The sequence below is a fragment of the Protopterus annectens genome, chromosome 16.part0, assembly GCF_019279795.1.
Source record: "Protopterus annectens isolate FY-2018-M chromosome 16.part0, PAN1.0, whole genome shotgun sequence".
NCBI classification, from domain to species: Eukaryota; Metazoa; Chordata; order Ceratodontiformes; family Protopteridae; genus Protopterus; species Protopterus annectens.
The window spans coordinates 116,288,131-116,308,227 of record NC_056750.1 but is presented as its reverse complement, the minus strand read 5'-3'; the positions used below and the strand labels follow the sequence as shown (position 1 = coordinate 116,308,227).

General features: G+C 42.6%; 1 protein-coding gene across 1 annotated transcript in view; it reads right to left on the bottom strand.

Moving 5' to 3' along the window:
- LOC122790525 overlaps nucleotides 1-20,097 on the bottom strand; it is a 793,381-nt gene that overhangs the window by 462,492 nt on the left and 310,792 nt on the right. The window contains exon 2 of the mRNA XM_044058074.1: nucleotides 8,635-9,969. Coding sequence (XP_043914009.1) covers nucleotides 8,635-9,957 — 1,323 coding nt within the window. The 5' untranslated portion in view covers nucleotides 9,958-9,969. The remainder of the gene's footprint in view (nucleotides 1-8,634; nucleotides 9,970-20,097) is intronic.

Genomic DNA, 20,097 nt, shown 5'->3' with positions numbered 1-20,097 from the left:
AGCCATGAGATGTGTCTGTTTGTGTCATGGTGAGTGTTCATTTAGCAGAAAGCTTTTGAGGTTGCTGTGGATATTTATTGTGGCTGTAACACCCAGGAGGCCTTTGGGATTTTAGAAAATTACATTTAAGATTCACAACATATATGTGTCTATGTTTCTGGTACAAAATATGTGTGGTTGGTGTTAGGAGTGTGTGATTTGTATGTGAGAGTCTTGCCTCCAGTGACATTGTGTAAGTACATCTCTCACATACCAGATCAGTTTGTTTAAGAGGTAGATGGTTGTCAGTAAACATGACACAATTGCTAAATTCTACAACATAGATAACAATTGACTTAGATTTACAGTGTCAGTGGCACAACAGGTAGAATGCTCACCTTTGGTGCAGAAGGCTGTGGATTTTATTCCCGCACCAGGGAGATCGATTCCTGACACCACAGTGCAGCATTGGGGAGGAGGGCATATATACCTCTCAACTTCTAAGGGCACAAAATCTGGACAAAGCCATAAATAATATGGGGACAAAGGCCCAAAATAGGGACAATTTTTAAATATTGTTATTACAAATTTAGCAAGCTGATAGAACAGCAGGTTTTGCATTAGCATGAATTTTCTGAACGGTCTGAAGTCTATAACTCAAATGTATGTCATTATTTTCCGACTTCAGTCTTTATTGATTTTTCACTGATTTGGTAGAAAACCACAATTTTATAAAAACAGACCAAAAATATGAGGCAAAAATCTGGACATTATGCAAGAATCTGTACAGTTGAGAGGTGTGTACTTTGGAGTGTGTCATCCTTCAGATGTGGTGTTAAATCGAGGCCTCATCTGCTTGAGCTTTTAGCAGTTCAGGAGGATGTAAAAGATCCTATGGCACCTATTGAAAAGAGTAGGGGAATTTCCCTGATGCCCTGATCAAATTTCCCATAGTAGTATAAATACCACCAGGGTCTACGCTTAAAAGAGGCTACTAGCCTAATGGGATTAACCCAGTTAACAAAGGATAAATAAAAATAAACAAACATTGCCTCAGGATGCCTATATCCTTGAAATTGGCTGCAGAGATATTTGGAAAGTGCATATCCATAGCTTCAGATCCTTGTTTCACGATAACTAAAGAATAGTGCATGATGGGTCTAGAGTAGACTCACTTGGGGCAGTGTGAGTATAGACTTCAATCAAGGCCATCTTAAGACTAAATGGATTGGCCAGTGGTCCTCAACATGCAGTGTTATTGCTCTTTGAGCAACTAAACCCTAAAGAATTTTGAGAGATAGTTTTTTAGGAAAAATTTCAGATGTAATGGGATCCTATCTCGCCTACATTCATAACTGATGGGCTCGGAGCCAATCCATCGGCTCCGACTCGGCCAACTAGGACACTAGAATGAAGTCTCTTATTGGCTGGGCTACCCTCTATCCCAGGATGCACCACACCTGCTTCCCCAGATCTCGTTTGTCGCTTTACAAGCTAGACGTGGTCTCGACTTGGCTGGAGCTAAGTGTACTTTTATTACCTTTTTCTGGTCTTTGACCTTGGATTTTCTTCACAATTTAATACAACAGCTGTTTTAACGGCTATTTCGTGTTTTTTTTGTGTGAGCGATTGAGTGTTTGTCGATCTTATATATCGGTTGGTCGGGCGAGGCCCGTTTAACTTAGAGGGCCTTTGCCCTTCTTAGTGGAGTGTCTGTGTTGTTATTTCCCTTTTTTCTTCCGGGCAAAGCCCGTTTAAGTTAGAGGGCTTTTGCCCGTTGTTGTGTTCCTTTGTGTTTGTCATTTCTCTTGTGAGGTAAATCTTCTCTCTAGAGAGCTCGTGCCTTTTTTTCTCGCGCTCTAACAGTCTGTTCTTTGCGCGAAATTTGGGTATTGCATAGTGTTATTGTATAAGTATGTCTAAAGAACAAAAATCAGGGTTCAAAAAGTACACTAGGTGCAATTATAAAATGTCTATTACAGACAGTCATTCTATATGTGTATATTGTTTAGGGCCAAAACATTTGCAGGAGACATGTAGTGTGTGTGTCATGCTTTTTCTACTAGGGTTCTTCAAGAACGAAAAAATAAGTTGATCTTGAAGGGTCTTATTAAGCCCTCTTTTGAGGAAGCTTTGGATTCATCTTCTACTGCTTCTAAAGAAAGGTCGCCGGCTCCGACAAGTCCGTCGGAACCGACTGCTAAGAAGCATAAGTCGACCTCTTCTTCCTCGGCTCCACTGACTTCGGAGCCGAGGGTCGAAGGGTCTGCCTCGATGCCTCTTTCCTCGGCTCCATTAGTTTCGGAACCGCAGGTTGGAGCATCGAGAGGCGAATCACCTCCATCGGTTCCGATGGTTTCGGAGCTGGTGGAGGTGTGCAGCTCAGACTCTTCCCCCCTCGGCTCCGAAAGCTCCTTCGGCGCCGATCCTTATTCGTGCTGTGCCGGATCCGGCGCCGATAGTGTTGGAGTCCTTTTGGAGCCGGTCCCCTACATTGTCTGAGCTGAGAGGAAAGTCATCTCGACCCCTTTCTACTTCCTCTAAATCCTCCAAATTGTCGGATTCGGATTTGGATAGGGTTATTCAGAGGCTTTTCCAGTCTCCAGTTTTTGCACAAATGGTCTCGGCTCCGGCCCAGTTGGCTTCGGAGCTGATCCCCCCTCCGAAACTCTCGATTCCTCCTCCAACCTCCTCAGAGTCGTTGGAGTCGGTGATGGTGGAGCAAGGCGGAGCCGTACGGTCGGAACCGAGACCCCCTCGAGGTCTATCGGCACCGACCATTGTTCCTACCCTGTTCTCGGGTTCAGGGTTTGGTACTGGGACTTCCTCAGCCGGGGCCGAGGGGAACATCTTGGGACTGGGTGCCTCGGTACCTAGTCTTCCCCTCGGAGCATCGGCTGCCGGAATTCCTAGTGCCATCGTGGTCTCTCGGCCAGTGATCTCCATGGAGTCTGGAGGTCCTGCCTTTGAGGCCATGAGGAGCGCGCTGGCCATGTCCTTGCCGGCTCAGCAGGCTTCCATCTCACCGTCCCTAGACCTGGAGACTGGTGCTTCTGGCATACTGCAGTCCCATGACAGCGGGGCCCCAGGGCCTGAGGACACCCCGTCGGGTTCCCTTCTTCCGGGGGGTCCGTCCGAAACAGCTTCGGATGAGCCTCCACGGAAGAAATTGTGCAAGAGGAAGCACGCAGACTCCCAAGATGAGTCTGTTACATCGGACACTGACCTCGATGACGCGGAGGGGTCCCCAAAATCATCTTCGGATGATGTCTCTTTCTCGGATATCCTTGAGATTCTGAGACAGAGAGGAGATTGGCAGGCCAAAACCCCTTCCGCTGAGGAGTCAGTCTTCCTCAAGGCCTTCGGGGCCCAGCCCTCCGCCTCCTGGGTGTCTCCGCCCTTCGATGAATTGCTTGATTTGGTTTCTCGAAGGGCTTGGGAACACCCTGATTCTGTTGAACCGGTGCCTGCAAGACCAAATAAATTTCTTTCAGCCCCCCCTCAAAAGGAATTTTTAACAAAAGGAGTTCCTGTAGATGCAATGGTGGTGGCATCTGCCACACAGCAGGACGTGGCAGAGGCTTCAATGTCTATCCACCCTCCTAATAAGGATTCCAGGAGCATGGATAGGTACGGGAAGTGTACCCTTTCTTCAGCGGCCTTTGCCTTACGGTCGCTGAATTACTTATGTCATTTTACTAGGCTCCAAAGGGACCTCCTTAAAGAGCTAATTGAGTCCCTCACAGGTAATCTACCTGAGGCGCTAGCCCACACTGTTGGCGCCCAGATGACTACCTTATTTTCCATTGTGAACTTGTCCATGAGGCTAATCTCGTATGCGGCCGAGGGGGTGAGTAGAGCAGCGGGAACAGGCGTCGCCCTCAGGAGACACGCCTGGTTACGCTTGCGTTCCTTTGCGGAGGCCTTCAAGTCTTCCTTCGCCGACGCCCCCTTTGATGGGTCATCCTTGTTTGGACCCAAGGTGAAGGACACACTGACTCGGTGCAAGCAGGAGGGCAAGACCTTGACTGCCGTTGGGGCCCGTTTTTCCGCTCCCTCTAGGCCTTACCCCAAGGCCCAGAGAGGAGGGAAAATGTGGTTCAGGAAAACTCATAGGTCTTTCCCTACTCCACCCAGTGATCCCCCCTCTAGAGGCAGGGGGGGGGAATTCAGGAAGAGGTCGCCCAGAGGCGGCAGAGGCCCCGTAACTCTGGAGACCGCGATTCCTTTCGTGGTTCTTCCTACACTCAACGCCCCTGAGTTGGTGCCCGACTGTGCAGCTCCGAGCCAGTCGGGGTCATTTTGGAACACCCACAAGCTTGGGAAGCTATTACCAGCGATCAGTGGGTGCTCCGATTATAACCGGAGGCTATCTCATTCCCTTCATCAAGCCCCCTTCCTTAAGGGAGATCCCGGACGTGCCACCCCGTCAGCGGGATCAGGCAGCAATAGAGGTTTCAAAGCTGCTAGAAAAGGAGTCATCCAGCCTGTCCCCACCGATCAGATCGGATCAGGAACTTACTCAAGATTATTTTTGGTGCCAAAAAAGACAGGGGACTTTAGGCCCATTTTGGACCTCAGTTCATTGAATTGCTTTGTGAAAAAGTCCAAATTCCGAATGGTCACTCTTCAGTCCATTCTCCCACTATTGGAGAAGGATGTCTGGATGTGCTCCATAGATCTCAAGGACGCTTACTATCACATTCTGATAAGTCAAGAGTCCAGGAGACATTTACGCTTCTGCCTGGGAGACAGTCATTTCCAGTTCCGAGCACTGCCCTTTGGTCTCACCACAGCCCCCAGGGTGTTCACAAAGTGTCTGGCAGTGGTGACTGCTCACCTGAGAAGTCTAGGATTCCAAGTGTTTCCATATCTAGACGACTGGCTCCTTACTGCCACCTCCAAGCATCTACTATTTCAGGCGCTCATGGCCATAGTCACCTTGGGCCGTTTCCTGGGAATTACTTTCAACTGGCAAAAATCTGTACTACAGCCATCTCAGCGTATTACCTTTATAGGCGCAGAGTTAGATACAAAAAGGATGCGCGTCTTCTTACCGGCAGCAAAAATTCAAGTTTTGCAGAACCAAGTTCGATCCTGCCTCCCTCTATCAAGAGCTCCGGCCCATCTGATTCTACAGGTGTTGGGCCCGATGGCATCAACTATACTCCTAGTCCCCTTAGCCAGACTGTACATGCGGGTGCTGCAATGGCTTCTGTCAGTTCAATGGTCCTATCAGGAACTCCCCTTGAACCACTTAGTTATGATTACGGAGAGTTGCCGTCGAGATCTGCGTTGGTGGCTCCTCCGATCCAATCTCGACCAGGGGCGACCCTTTATTTCTCAGTCCCCCGTTGCCACTGTGACCACGGATGCCTCCCAGGTAGGGTGGGGGGGTCATTACCTGGACAGGTCTGTCCAAGGCACATGGCAACCCCAGGAAGCGCATTTGCACATCAATATTCTGGAGATGAGAGCGGTACTTCTGGTACTACAAGCTCTCCATCACGCTCTCCCGCAAGGCCCGATTGCTATCCTATCCGACAACATGTCGGTGGTTTGGTATATAAACAAGCAAGGTAGGACCAGGTCGTACCCACTGTGCAGAGAAGCCATGAGACTTTGGCACTGGGCGGTAGCTACCAACCGCTTCCTAATGGCAACGCACATACCGGGGAAATCCAATGTGATTGCGGACAGACTAAGCAGGACCATCCTGTTACGCCACGAGTGGTCCCTCAACCAAAGAGTGGCTGCAGAAATCTTCGCCAACTGGGGTCTCCCACGCTGCGACTTGTTTGCCAGCCCCCTCAATGCGAAGTGCAGAGAGTTCTTCACTCTGATCCCCTCTCAGGGACAGATTCCCAGGGACGCTCTAACCCACATTTGGCCCCCCGGTCTCCTTTATGCCTTCCCTCCGGTTCCCCTCCTGCCGAGGGTGATACAGAAGGCAATTTACCTGGAGAGCGACATGATTTTGATTGCCCCACACTGGCTTTGTCAGGTTTGGTTCCCCTTCCTTCGGAGGTATGCGGTAGAAGGTCCATGGTTTCTGGACCCGGTGTCAGACCTGTTGACTCATCAGTCAGGACAGTCTCACCCATCTCTCAGGTCCTTGAGGTTGGCGGCATGGTTACTCCGCTTCCATCCTTAGTCAGAGACAATTCCCTCTCTCCGGAGGTGATCCACATATTGTCTTCCTCTCACAAACCTTCCACTGTCAAACTGTATTCCAGCAAATGGAAAAGGTTTGCCTTTTGGGCTCAGCAACGAGGTATAGACCCTCTTACCGCCCCAGTATCGGAGGTCTTGAATTTCCTGGCCTCTCTTTTTCAGTTGGGCTCCTCAGTTTCCACGATTAAGGTTCAGCTAGTGGCTATCTCTAATTTTCATGCTTCCTTTGAACCTTCTTTAATGTCACACAAACTTTGCAAGTCTTTCCTTAAAGGAGCATGGCTCCTTAGGTCCCCAATATCTCATCCTGTCCCCCCTTGGGACCTAAATTTGGTTCTAGCTGCCTTAACTGCCCGCCCCTTTGAACCAGCTGCTACCTGCGATTTGAAATTCCTGTCCTGGAAAACCGCCTTTTTAGTGGCCATAACTTCGGCCAGGCGGGTTTCAGAGCTTCAAGCTCTTTGTTCAGATCCTCCTTATTTGATATTTCACAAACATAGAGTGTCCCTGAAATTAAATCCCTCCTTTTTACCAAAGGTAGCTTCTTCTTTCTGCATTCAACAGGCTCTAGAGCTCCCTGTATTTTTTCCCGAGTTTTCCAATAACGCAGAATATATTCTTCATCAGTTGGATGTCCATAGACAACTGCGTTTTTATTTGAATAGAACTGCTCAGACGCGGAAATCAAATCAACTGTTTGTTTCCTTTGCAATAAACAAACTGGGTCAACCAGTAGCTAAAACCTCCATAGCTAAATGGATTAAAGATTGCATCTCTTTCGTTTATTCACAGGCTAACAAAGAGCTTCCCTTTCCAGTCAAGGCTCATTCTACCAGGGCAATGGCTACTTCTGTAGCTTTTCACTCCAAATTATCAATAGATGATATTTGTGCTGCGGCTACCTGGACTTCTCCGCACACTTTCATTTCTCATTACAGACTGGATGTGGTTTCTCGAGGCAGAGCTTCCTTTGGTTCCACAGTTCTCAGGAGTGTTTTCCAATGAGCCACCCGGGGTTTATGTGCTAGGGACGCTGTCCCATCAGTTATGAATGTAGGCGAGATAGGATCCCATTACATCTTTTAGTTATGTACTTACCATAACTTCGGATGTATGGGATCCATCTCGCCTACATTCATACGTACCCACCCTCCTTCCCCCTTCCATTGGGATTTAGAGGAAATGTAGTTCCATTGGAGATCTTCTCTTGAAGAACTTTAGTTGGTTGTAGTAACTACTATTTTTTCTGTGTTTGTATGTAAGTATGAAAGCGAACAAACAAGATCTGGGGAAGCAGGTGTGGTGCATCCTGGGATAGAGGGTAGCCCAGCCAATAAGAGACTTCGTTCTAGTGTACTAGTTGGCCGAGTCGGAGCCGATGGATCGGCTCCGAGCCCATCAGTTATGAATGTAGGCGAGATGGATCCCATGCATCCGAAGTTATGGTAAGTACATAACTAAAAGTTCTAAGTGCTTGGATCTATATGGGGCAGTGCTAACCACCACTGTGTGGTGAGCAACTTTTTGTAAACTCAATGAGTTTGAACAAACAGAGAAACTGACTAAACAAACAAAATGTTCCCCTGACTAATCAGGATATTATACTTAGAGCCCTGAAGAGTGATTCCCAAGCTCAGAATGAGATCAGGCTACTCTCTACTGCCACCAGAGCACAGTCCAAACCTTTCTTAATGTAAAATCGCCAGGAGAAGCAGAAGGTACAAAAAGAAACAGTATTATACAACTAAACTATGCACAAGCAGTGCCCACAAAGTGAAGAAATCAGCAAACAAATACTGCTAATTACAAAGGCACTTGAAAATAATTTAAAGTGCAAGGTCTCCTCAGTAAATAACACAAACATATAACACTAGTACAGTTAGAAATTGATAGAAGTACAATTGAAGCAGTTAAATGTACTTATCTGCCAAACATAACAGAGGATTGCTGCAAAACAGAGCATTATCACAGAGAGTTCTGGGTATATGAAAACTACATGTTTCCACTAGAAGACTTAGGTGCTTATCACTGCTAGAAAAGGTCAGGCCAGGTAAAGACCAAGGAAGTGTTACAATTTAGAGTGTCCAATCCACCTACAGCATGTCTTTGGGATGTGGGAGGAAACTGTAGCACCCGGAGGAAACCCACACGACCACAGGGAGGACATGCAGACTCCGCACAGAAGGCACCCCAGCCAAGGATTGAACAAGAGAGCTTCTTGCTGTGAGGCGGCAACACTAACCGCTGCACCACCGTGGCCGCCAAGAAAATAATACTGAATATATATTATTATTATGGTGAGTGCATCACACAAGCTTTTAAAAAAACAAATATTTGTCTAATAATGTGGAAGTATCTTAAAAAACTCTTAATATTGCATTTTAATATATAGTTATACAAGTCACATCTTACATATGTAAAATACTGCAGCTAAAGATGCATTTAGGTGTACTTAAAAATGTTTATACATCTGTGACTCACCTTGCTGTCATCCACAAACCCAGTTACAAGTTCGGTCTTTAAGGCTTCCTGGTAGGTGAATATGTTGTGTGAGCTTTTCTGTACCAAACTACAAGTCAGGTTGGTTTTGGAGAGGAATATATCTTTTACATTATTCTGAGTTTGTCTGTTATCCACACTAAGTGTGATGGTATGCAGGAAAGCATTTGGTGATCCATCCTTGATGAAGTGATCAATTCCTGAGACCAATGAGTTAATGAAAGCTGAGAATAACATGGTGTTGAGTTCAGAAGTGTGGCACATGATGTCTATTGTCTTAAGCTTTTGCAGTTCTGCATGAATTAATGTCATATAGACAGCTGTTTCTAAACAAGTTTCCAGGGATTTATATGAATAGATAGCATTATCAGCGTTACTGCAAGTCGATGCTGTAGCTGTGACTTTTATTTTGCATCTATCATCACTAGTTAGAAATGTTTCCCTGTTCAGTGTTACTGCAATGTTATGGTTCCACATAATGTGCAGCTCTTCAGGTGAATCAGCATCAGAAAATGGAATACAGGAGGGAGAGTCTTCAGTGTCCATTCTTAGAATGAGAAGCATGTCTTTGATTTCTGGCGTATTCGTGGAAATGATAAGGTTTCTTCTACTTGACAATGAAAAGCAGTAATCATCTCTTTTGTCTTCATGTGAAAGAGGTTGCTGATTCTTTGTAATAAAGGAGTTATATAAAGGAAAGGCATGACTTATAATCTCCTTTGCCAGGACAGCCTCTCTCTTAGATCCTTTTATGGAAGCAACTATGTTGGTAAGGTCACGGTGGGTCTGCACATCAGCTCCCGTATGCTGAAAACCAAAATAATGCAGAAAGTCCTTAAAGAGCTGCAGTTGACATGCATTTAATGGAAGAGTTTCTGTTATGATGTTCCGATCATCCAGAAAATCTGAAACTGTTTGTTCCAGAGCATATACCTGTGTTTTAAATCCAGCTAAAATAACTTTGAAATTGCCAGGTATTTCATCTGCAGATATTACCTCAAATATTTCAAATCTTTTTCCAAGATGATTGTGTTTGGATTTTATCATTCCCTTGAACAGTTTCCATTCTTTATCTGCATAGGTTTCTGACTTGCATTTGAATTCCTTCTCAACTATTAGATCTTGAAGAATTTCCTCAGCTTTCATAACCTGCTCTGAAGAGCCTCCACTAATCTGGAGTTCCATGCCTAATACCAAAGTCACCATGACATTTGCTTGCCTAAAAATCTCAAGTGTAACTTCATCCAGATTCAGAGAGCCGAGAAATTTTCTCTTGTAGAAGGAAAGTGCCATTGTTGCCGACATTATTGAAATGATCTGAAAAATAACGGCATATATTTAATAACTTCAGATTTCATTCACATTCATGTAAGCATCCATTTAATTCTCACATTGCTGGACTAGCAGTGGTGCTAGCCATCATCTGATAAATCACAACTTAAGAAGCAGCAGTCGCCTAACTGTATGTAGGTATCTTAAATACCTGTAATGGAAAGGATTGACTTATAGATACACGGGTATCATTCTTTGACTCAGAGGTTGAGATCAGGCATTCACTACATTACAGCATCCATATAAACGTTATTATATGCTGTAGGTACAATCTGACTGTAAGGCATATCCAACAGGATGCAGCCGTGTGGAGCGCAAGGCTTTACAAACCTTCCCCAAGCATTAAATACGTTACCTGCTGCATGTGATATGGATATGGTTGGGTAATGAATGCATTGGAGGGGGTCCTTATTTCAGAGGTGACCCAGAGCTCTGTGTCTCTAAAAATATTTGTAGTCATTACTGAAGAAGAACACCCATACAACAGTTTCACAGCCAGTCTTTAATAAGATATAAAACATCAAGCACTGGAAAAGGTCACTGAAACATACATCAGAGCCAGACGTTCATTCTCCAGTGGTATATTTCAATGGCTCATTTGCTCATAAATAAGGTCACTTGGCCACATGAATAAGAAGCCTTAACATACAGTTAAAACACTAAAACTAAAAACAAATTAAATAAATATGTTACCTGCTGTCACCCTTGATGTTCACATCCCACCCCACCCCCTAGTAGGGAAACCTCCATAAAAAAACGTAAAGTTTGACTGCTGAATCCTACACTAAGGCACTGTACGAGCACATCTACTCATGCATGAATCATGCCATTTCAAAAAGAACCAAGATGGTCTCCTCCAAAAAAGGAACCCAATCTGGTGGTCCCTTGCCATAAACAAACTATACAGCAGAAGGAAGAAACTGTTGCAGAAAAGAGGAAAATCCCAGGATGCAAAAATCTCCCTTACCAGCCTCAGTAAGAAGCTGAGATCCCTCATAAAATCTTCCAAAGCTAGTTATGAAAATAAAATTGCCAAAGATTCCAAAGACAACCACAAGGCATTCTATAGTTATGTCAAGAATCTAAATGGCAATGCTCAGATCTGCTCTGAGCTGCAACAGAATGGCATTAAATATACTGAACCCAAGGATATTGCCATTATCCTGGCAGATCAATTCAGTGCCAACTTCACCCCCCTCTCACCCCCTAAAGAGCCCATCTCAATATCCAAAGGATTACCAAATAATGATAATCACAGCCACACAGGTAAAAAACGCACTCTCCAAAGCTAAGAATATAGCATCTATGGGACCAAACGACACCCTGGGCTGTGTACTACATGGACTACAAAATGAACTGGCACCTCACCTAAGTGTCATGTTTAATCATAGCCTCACCTTAGGCTTCATGCCCAATGAGTGGCGCACAGCTACAGTTATCCCACTCCACAAGGGGGATCCACCTAGGATCCCGGGAACTTTCATCCTATCAGTCTGATGAGCCTGATCTGCAAAGCCATGGAACGCATTATCTTGGAACTTATAAACAAAGACAGTGGCAACCTTCAGACACTGGACCCCACCCAGTTTGGTTTTGTAAAGGGCTGATCTTGTCTCCTCAACCTGATTGACATCTTCGAATCAGTCTCCAGAGCCGTGGACGAGGGTAAGGCAGTCCACACAGCCTATCTGGACCACGCCAAGGCCTTTGACACCATCCCCCACTCTGGAATCATAGATAAACTTATTAAGCTGGGCATTATTCCCTATGTCACTCGATGGGTTGCCAACTGGCTTACTGACAGAACCCACACTGTAAAAGCAGCCGACTCAAAATCCAGCTCCAGACAAGTGACAAGCGGAGTACCTCAGGGTTCAGTCCTGGGACCGCTCTTGTTTGGCATCTACTTCGCTGAAGTACAGGCCAGCACTAAGGGACTCTGGCTAACAAAGTTTGCAGATGTCTGCAAACTGGGAGCCATTATTGAATCCCCAAATTATATGGATATTCTACAAAAGGGCCTTACAGAAACAGATGCTTGGTGCCAGAGCCATGGGCTCAAGCTCAATGCCAAGAAATGTATAGTTATCCCTTTGGGAAAAAACATGTACCCATGAATTATCACATAAGTGGCAGTACACTAAACACCAGGGACACAGGTGGACAGTGGTCTCACCTTCGATAACCACATAGCCACAACAGTCAGGAAATTCTTCTGTGTGGCACATCTAATCACTAAGGGCTTCTCATCCAGGAAAAAAGGAGGTCATTGTCCCACTATACTCATCCCTCATTAGACCCATTATAGAGTACAACGCCCCATTTGGTATATATCTCACAAGACATCTGCAACAACTGGAAAGGCCACAAAAATACCTCACTAAAAGAATCACAGGCCTAAAGCAGATGCCTTATGCTGACCATCTAAAAAAAACTCCAGTTATACTCTGTCGCATATCGCCTATTCAGAGGTGATCTCTGATTAACATACAAGGCCATGTCAAACCCAGTGCTGTTGGACATGCTACACTTAAAGAAATCCCAACCCTTCAGAGCCACATTGCTCCAGGGATCTAAACCTGTTCATGACAATGAATAAAACATGCTGGATGGATAGGTTCCTAACCCAGAGACTCCCCATACTCTGGAATAGACTGCCCATACATGTCAAGCTGAGTGCCTCTTTGGCCCTCTTCAAAAAGAACCTTGACGATTGGATGGGAGATAGGAAATTCACCCGGGGGATCACGTCCGTCGCCCTGCTAGACAGGGGACCAGAGAAGTAAATATTCTGGGAAGAAATAACCAGGGAATTGTTATGGCTTGGCTTGTATAGGCCCTAGGGTCGATAGCCTAGTACCAATCTATGAACCTATGAAATAAGAGGTGAACTCAAACTATGAACTTAAAATTTTTTAATCTACAAAAGTTATTTATTCGAATAAGCATCTTATTACATCATTTGATGTGAAAATTTACTTGAAAATACACTTATGTTGGAATTAAGGAAATAGTTATGACTCTGAGATAGCTATCCTTTCAAAATTGCTAGAACATTTATTTCTTATGATCACAGTTACTGGATATATACCTAAACTTATCTGACATGTAGAAGCCATAGACAACTCTACAACAAATCTGCTGTTCTACAGAGCATGCAATTACATGTTTTACCAGATATAGTATGCTGTTTTGTGTAGATGACTTGTTTTCATGAAGAGTAGAAAGGAAAACATTTTCCCCAAAAGTCACTTGCTGTTACGTAAAATTTAAAATGCTTTACAGAGTTAATTTATTAATGTCAAACTGATGTTTGCAATTATAAACACATGCACTTTGTATTCACACACACACACACACACACACACACACACACACACACACACACACACACACACACACACACGCACACACACACACACACACACACACACTTACATTGATACATTTCACTGCAAAAACAAGACTAAGATTTGTTTGTGAAAATTCAAAAATATTTTCTTTATAATGGCCCTAATCTACTGTTGTATATTGTTAAGGACATAGAAACTACAGACAAGTATGGGATGCTACTGCAGATTTTTTTTTTTTTGCATGAACAACTGGCGAAAGGGAAACTGATTGAGATCTTTGGCTAGTCAGACTGAAGGGAGGGTTCTGATCTATCTCATTTCCCACAATTGGTGGTTGACCAGGTGTGTAAAACCCCATTCTTTAACTTCCCTTTTTTCTGAGATGACCTTGTTAAAAAATAAATAAAATGCAGCTTTTCAAGTCATTGATTCGGTAATTTTTCACATTCACTAAGGTGCAGTGGTCAGGGCCAATTATATTAAGTGAGATTGTATATGCATGTGTTGGGCGGCTGCTGGAGGCATCCCACCTGAAAAACTGTTTATCCTGGAACTGATAGTTTTAACTAAACATTACTGTCTGGGATAAGTGTGTATCTATCCAGGGTTCAGATAATGTTTTTTTTTTTTCAGAGCAGTGCCATATTCCAAGGGAAGTGGAGAGAGAACCACATGGTGTAACTGCCCACTAATGAATATGTTCAGTTCAGTATATCCCATGCAACTGGTCTTGAGTAACTTTCTCAGTGGTGAGCACTTATTTATTTGGGGGAAGCAGCTGCATGATTATAGGCCTGGCTAAAATGTTTGTCCACAGAATATATGATCTTATAAGTTGATAAACAACATAAAAGTCTTTATCCTTAATGTTATCAGATTTATATGTTATATAGCATTTATGACTTATTTTACATTAATTTAACATCCTAGTTTACTCATATCCACACTCTGTCATTGGTTGTCTGTTTCCATCCCCAGTTGTGTGGTAGACTTTGTAGCTAGTGGCAGTTGTTCATGGAGTTGCTTTAGGGGTCAGCTGTGACTCGGAAGCATGGATGGATGGATGGATTTTGATGGCGCTCTGCACATTCTATAGTTGAGTTTCAGTGGGTGACGATTAGAAAATTCCTTTGGGCCAACCCACCCTTGTAATTGCAAAATAAAAAAATAAATAAATACAGTCATGCCCTTTCACATTTGCTTATTTACTATAATCAGAATGTAAGCAGATGTTTTGTAGCCATTCATATATGTGCAGAGATGCAGTCATGCAAATACTACTGCATATCCAAACCTTTCAGTGACTGGAAAAGCAAAGTTTACGGCTAGACAAATGACAACTACTAGTATCGTTTCACTGGTAGTGAAGGAAAACAAAAAAGAAAATCTGTATTTGGCATGCAGGCCTATCAATGACTGGAGCCGCACTCTTATGAATGAGCAAATAATGAACATGGAGGTTCTCAGCTGTCACAAATTTAACTTCACCTTTGTGTGGTTCTACCTGTGTGATGTTGTCAGAAGGCTACCTTCAAGAAGCAGCAGTCTTTTCTTGAGAAACAAAGGTAGGACCTTTAATAGGGTCTGCAGGCCATAGTTATAAACAATAAACAGTGGTGGGAGGGAATGCTAAAGTTACTAAACTAAGATTAGATTTGGGATGATTTACAACCAACCAACCAAGTTGGCAAAGATGCAGAAATTCTAAATTAAAAAAAACAAAAATATGCTTGTAAAACTGTTCTTAAATAAGAATTGGAAAGTAATAGCTTCCCATAAAAATTCATCAAGGATAAGTAACATAAAAAAGCTGGCATTCACATTACTCGATATAAACCCTGTTAGCACATCCATAAAGAAAACTAATAGTATTACTCAAAACTGGATAGGCAGATCTAAATTAAACTGGGCAGAATTTACGAATATGGCCCACACTTACATAATCTCACACAAACTCATGATGAATGATAAAAAGAAACGAATACAATTCCTAAAAATATGGAAAAATATCTTAGACCACATATTAGAATAATTTGGTACGGAAGACCCTCTCTCTAATAACTTTGAAATAAAATCTCTAAGCAGCATAATTCATTGTAAAATAACATGATTAGTAAAAGTTTCTCTCTCAACTATTAGTGGCACTATTTGTACAGTTATAAATAATTGATTTCAAAGCTTTAATTTACTTCTTCTATTATCTACTGGTCACCTTTTGTTTCCTAATATTATGTCTATATTACCTCAGTTTATTTAGATAAATGTCTTATTGTGTTGTCTAATGTCATTTGCTATACAGTAGATAGCCAGTTCTTTTTTCTTCTGTCATGGCAGGATGATAGAGACGATTTATGTTAAATGTCTGTATAATGTCTTCCATTTTCTTTCATTGTATGCTGTTTTTTTTTTTGTCATTGTTAACATTTAAATCTGAAAATGCAATTAAAATATAAGTTGTAAAAAAAACAAAACTAATAGACTGTAACAAAACTGTGCTTATCGCCAAATTTAAATTCAGATATGCTAACTGAAGCAAAAAAGTTTCATTTCCCTTCAAGTGAACTTCATTTACAATTTCATCCAGCCTCGTGATTGTGGGTGTGTTCATCATACCATGAAAGGGCTGCATTGTATTTAATTTCTAATGGCAGTTAATAAACTGAAAACCGCTTAAAAGTCTCCAGTGACTCTGAAAATGAAGTTAGATGTGTGAAACACAGTGCTCTGTCTCTCACAATACAACAGCAGTGTGACACTAACTATGTCACTGAAAATCCAGTCTTTCCTTATGCTGACTGTAAAATCCAAACACATAAGCTTTTAGAATAGGTAAAATCTTGTATCAGTACATAGTAACACTTATAGATGCAGTTAAGACTACTGCCATGTTTGACTAAAACACACATTGTCTTATATACAGGGCAAGAGTATCATTCATGCTGTAAAGGGACACAGATAATTATTTATTTAAATGTATTTATATGCCAGCATAAAGAATTATCTGCATTAATTTATTGAACTAAATATTCCTAGTGGGAAGTAAAGGAGTTTTCAGAATAATCCATTCTACCAATCTAGATGTTTATTTTTCTTCTGTATCCTTTATTTACAATTTAAAAAATATAAAAAACAACAAAATGGCTGCATAGAAGCTGCTGTACCTACCAGAAGCAAGCCCAGGAAGAGCCTTTGAAACAGACTACTCTGGTGGCACCCCAGAGTAAACAGGATATGCAACAAAAGGAAAAAATGATGGTAAAAATCAGGAAGGTAATTCCATACAGATAGAAACGCTCTCATCAAAGTAAATATGCAACTAAGAGGGCTAATTAGGTCATGCAAAGCTAACTTTGAGATTAAGATAGCCTTCCAGGTGAAAGATAACCATAATACCTTCTACAGCTATGTCAGAAACCTCAAGGGCATCACACAGTAATGTGCTGAACTGGTGGTTAATGGTGCCACATTCACTGAGCCTGGTGATATAGAAAACCTGTTAGCAGACAAATTTGGTTCCAACTTTACACCTTCTCTTCCCAAACTATCCTCTCAAAATACCCTCAGACATATTTCCCCTGCTATAACTAAGGAACATGTCCTCACTAAAGTCAAGAACACGGCCTCAGTGGGCCTGATAATATTCTAAGAAGCCTCCTGGAGTCATTATTTAACTATAATACTGAAACAGGCTTTGAGCCAAGTGAATGGAGGATTGCAATGGTCAACCCCCTTTATAATGGAGGACCTTAACAGATCCTGGAAACTACAGACCCATTTGTCTGACTAGTCTTAGCTGCAAAGCCATGGAAAGAGTTATCATGGAAATTATCAACAAGGACATTGGAGACTGCCAGATACTGGATCCATCCCAGTTTGGCTTTTGTCAAAGGAAGTTCATGCTTACTGAATCTGGTGTACTTCTTTGAAAAGATCACTAAGACAATGGATGAGGGGAAAGAAGTGCATAGATGTGGCTAAAGCATTTGGTACAGTACCCCACTCGGGCATTGTCAACAAACTTACAGAACTAGGTATAAACCCCTTTATAATATACTGGGAAGCTAGCTGGTTCATTGATAAGTCCCAGGAAGTTAAAATCGGTGAGGCCACCTCCACAAAGAGGCTGGTCACCTGTGGAGTCCCTTAGGGCTCTGTGCTGGGACCACTCCTCTTTGTCATCTATTTCTTGGATGTCAAAGACAATGTTAGAGGCCTTTAGCTGACCAAGTTTGCATTTGATTGAAAACTGGGAGTAGTCACTGAATCCCCCCAAGATAAGAACACCTTTCAGGAAAGGTATAACACAAAGAAACACTTGGTACCAAATCCATGGTTTAAAACTCAATACCAAAAAATGCATTGTAGTACTTTTTGGAAAGTCTACCACCCCGGGTAACTACGTCATCAATAGAACACCCTTAAAAGTTGATATCAGTCTTCAGGTATCTGGGACCTCATGTAGATAGTAACCCAACCTTCAACCAGCATGTGTCCAAGGTAGTAAGAAAATACTTCTATGTTGCTCAACTTATATGCAAGGGTATGGCATGTAGGTCCATAGAGGTCATCATACCACTCTACTCGACCCTCATCAAACCCATAATAGAGTATAATGCCCCCTTCAGCATGACCTGACCAGACACTTGCAGCAACTGGAATGTCCACAAAGTTTCCTTACAAAAAAAATACAGGGAGTCAAAATAATGTCCTATGCTGATTGCCTCAAAGCCCTGTCTCTTTATTCAGTATCATACAGACTCCTGAGAGGTGATCTTTAGCTGGCATACAGGACATCCCTGGACCTTGTTTTTATGAATCTTCTGCACATCTGCAAAACAAACAGCATCAGAACTACTAGAGGCAGTGTGCACATGTGAGCCTATCTGTTCTGAGACAAAGGAGGCATTTATGAGGATATCATCCACAGGATACAGGATGCCCCCCCCCCCTATGGATGCTGGCTAGTCACTCTCTGCAGTCACAATCTCTTGGTATCATTGGTTGTATCTCCCCTGTGTGGTGGGAGTCTCACCATCCAGGAGTAACAGACAGGGGCTACTCATGGTATTGGATTACTGGGCTGTAGCCCTTCCAACTGCAATACACACACCCACACACACACACACACACACATATATATATATATATATATATATATATATATATATATATATATATATACAACCACAGAAAAAATGGATAAATGGTGCAGAGAAACACCAATAAACAAGAAAGCACCACCACGAACCAAGTTGGATAGCCTCGCTCCGTTTAATGTACAAGTGACACACATTAATGCAAACCATATGTAATAACCTTACATGTTATTACATGTGGTTTGCGTTAATGTGTGTCACTTGTACATTAAATGGAGCGAGGCTATCCAACTTGGTTCGTGGTGGTGCTTTCTTGTTTATATATATATATATATATATCAAAATGTTTTAATTGAAAAAGCAATGAGATCAGCCCTACTATTTTGCAGGGGGGCTATGCACACACACACACACACACACACACACACACACACACACACACACACATATATATATATATATATATATATATATATATATATATATATATATATATACACATAGAGAGAGAGAGGTCTATGTCAGATGATCAACTGCTAGACTTTTTGCAAACTCAAAAAAAATATCGAAGAGACCATATGAATGAGTTTCCGAAAACTCAAACCTGTGGAGGACTTAGGCCTGGGCCCAGGGGCATGCACCGCTCCCTTTTTAAAGCTAATGATACAGAAATTAAGTTCATTCTAAACAAGGGACTGGTTAGCGGTTGCGTGATGTGGGCTTGGTGGCAAGGAAATCGGCAGGCGTACATTATAGCGTACACTATGGCCAGCCATAAAGTAGTAAAAAAAAAAAAACTCTCATTGGCTCACTTCATGTTTAAGGTCACGTCATGGTGCTACTCATTTCTGCACTTGCAGGGAGGGGTGATGACTGATCCAGTCTAGTTATTATTGGCTGCAGGTGTATTTGGTGGGCTGCTTAATTCCCGTTAAATACAGCTGCAGTCAAACCCCATTTATTTTTCTTTCTCTCCGTGGAGCTGCTGATCGACCGTTTTTCTTTTCAGTTTCTGTTACATTTTTATTTCAAGGTTCTTCTGCATGGGGGTTGGACCGATCTTTCTAACTTTTTGTGTTGTGCAGCATGACCAGTGCGGTAGATGCACACTGGCATGGATCATTTATGGTACTTAAGTCGTTTTGCTATTAGGAATGGCGAGGTGGCAGAGCCTATAGAGTTGGCTCCTTTTATCCACCCTTCCTATTGCCTGGGTAAGTACTAGGCCCTCATTTAAAGTCCAGTTCCTAGCAAGACAGATTGCTGCAGTTGTAGAAATATGGTCTCTGGTATCATTGTCTAGTGACTTCTCAACTTGTGACTCATAATCAGCTTGCAAGTGTGTTTGCATTAATGCCAGGCTGCATTCAGATTTTTAAAGGCTTTCTTTAACTCTGAATTAATCTGTGGAGCAGGCCTTCCTTGCACATTTGCTCTGTTCAGTATAGTGCATATTTAGCAACTGTAAAAAAATATTAGAAAGTACTAAACCGCAGTCCGAGTGATTTATTTCACAGGATCACTGTGTCATAGCTATTTCTGTTCTAAGCTTTATGTTTTTTTTTTTTTTTTGGCCAGTCTGTTTAAAAACTTTTTGGGATGATCTTTTGGGCTTTTCTCTTTCCAAAACTGATAGCAGTGATGATACATGATCACTGAATGCA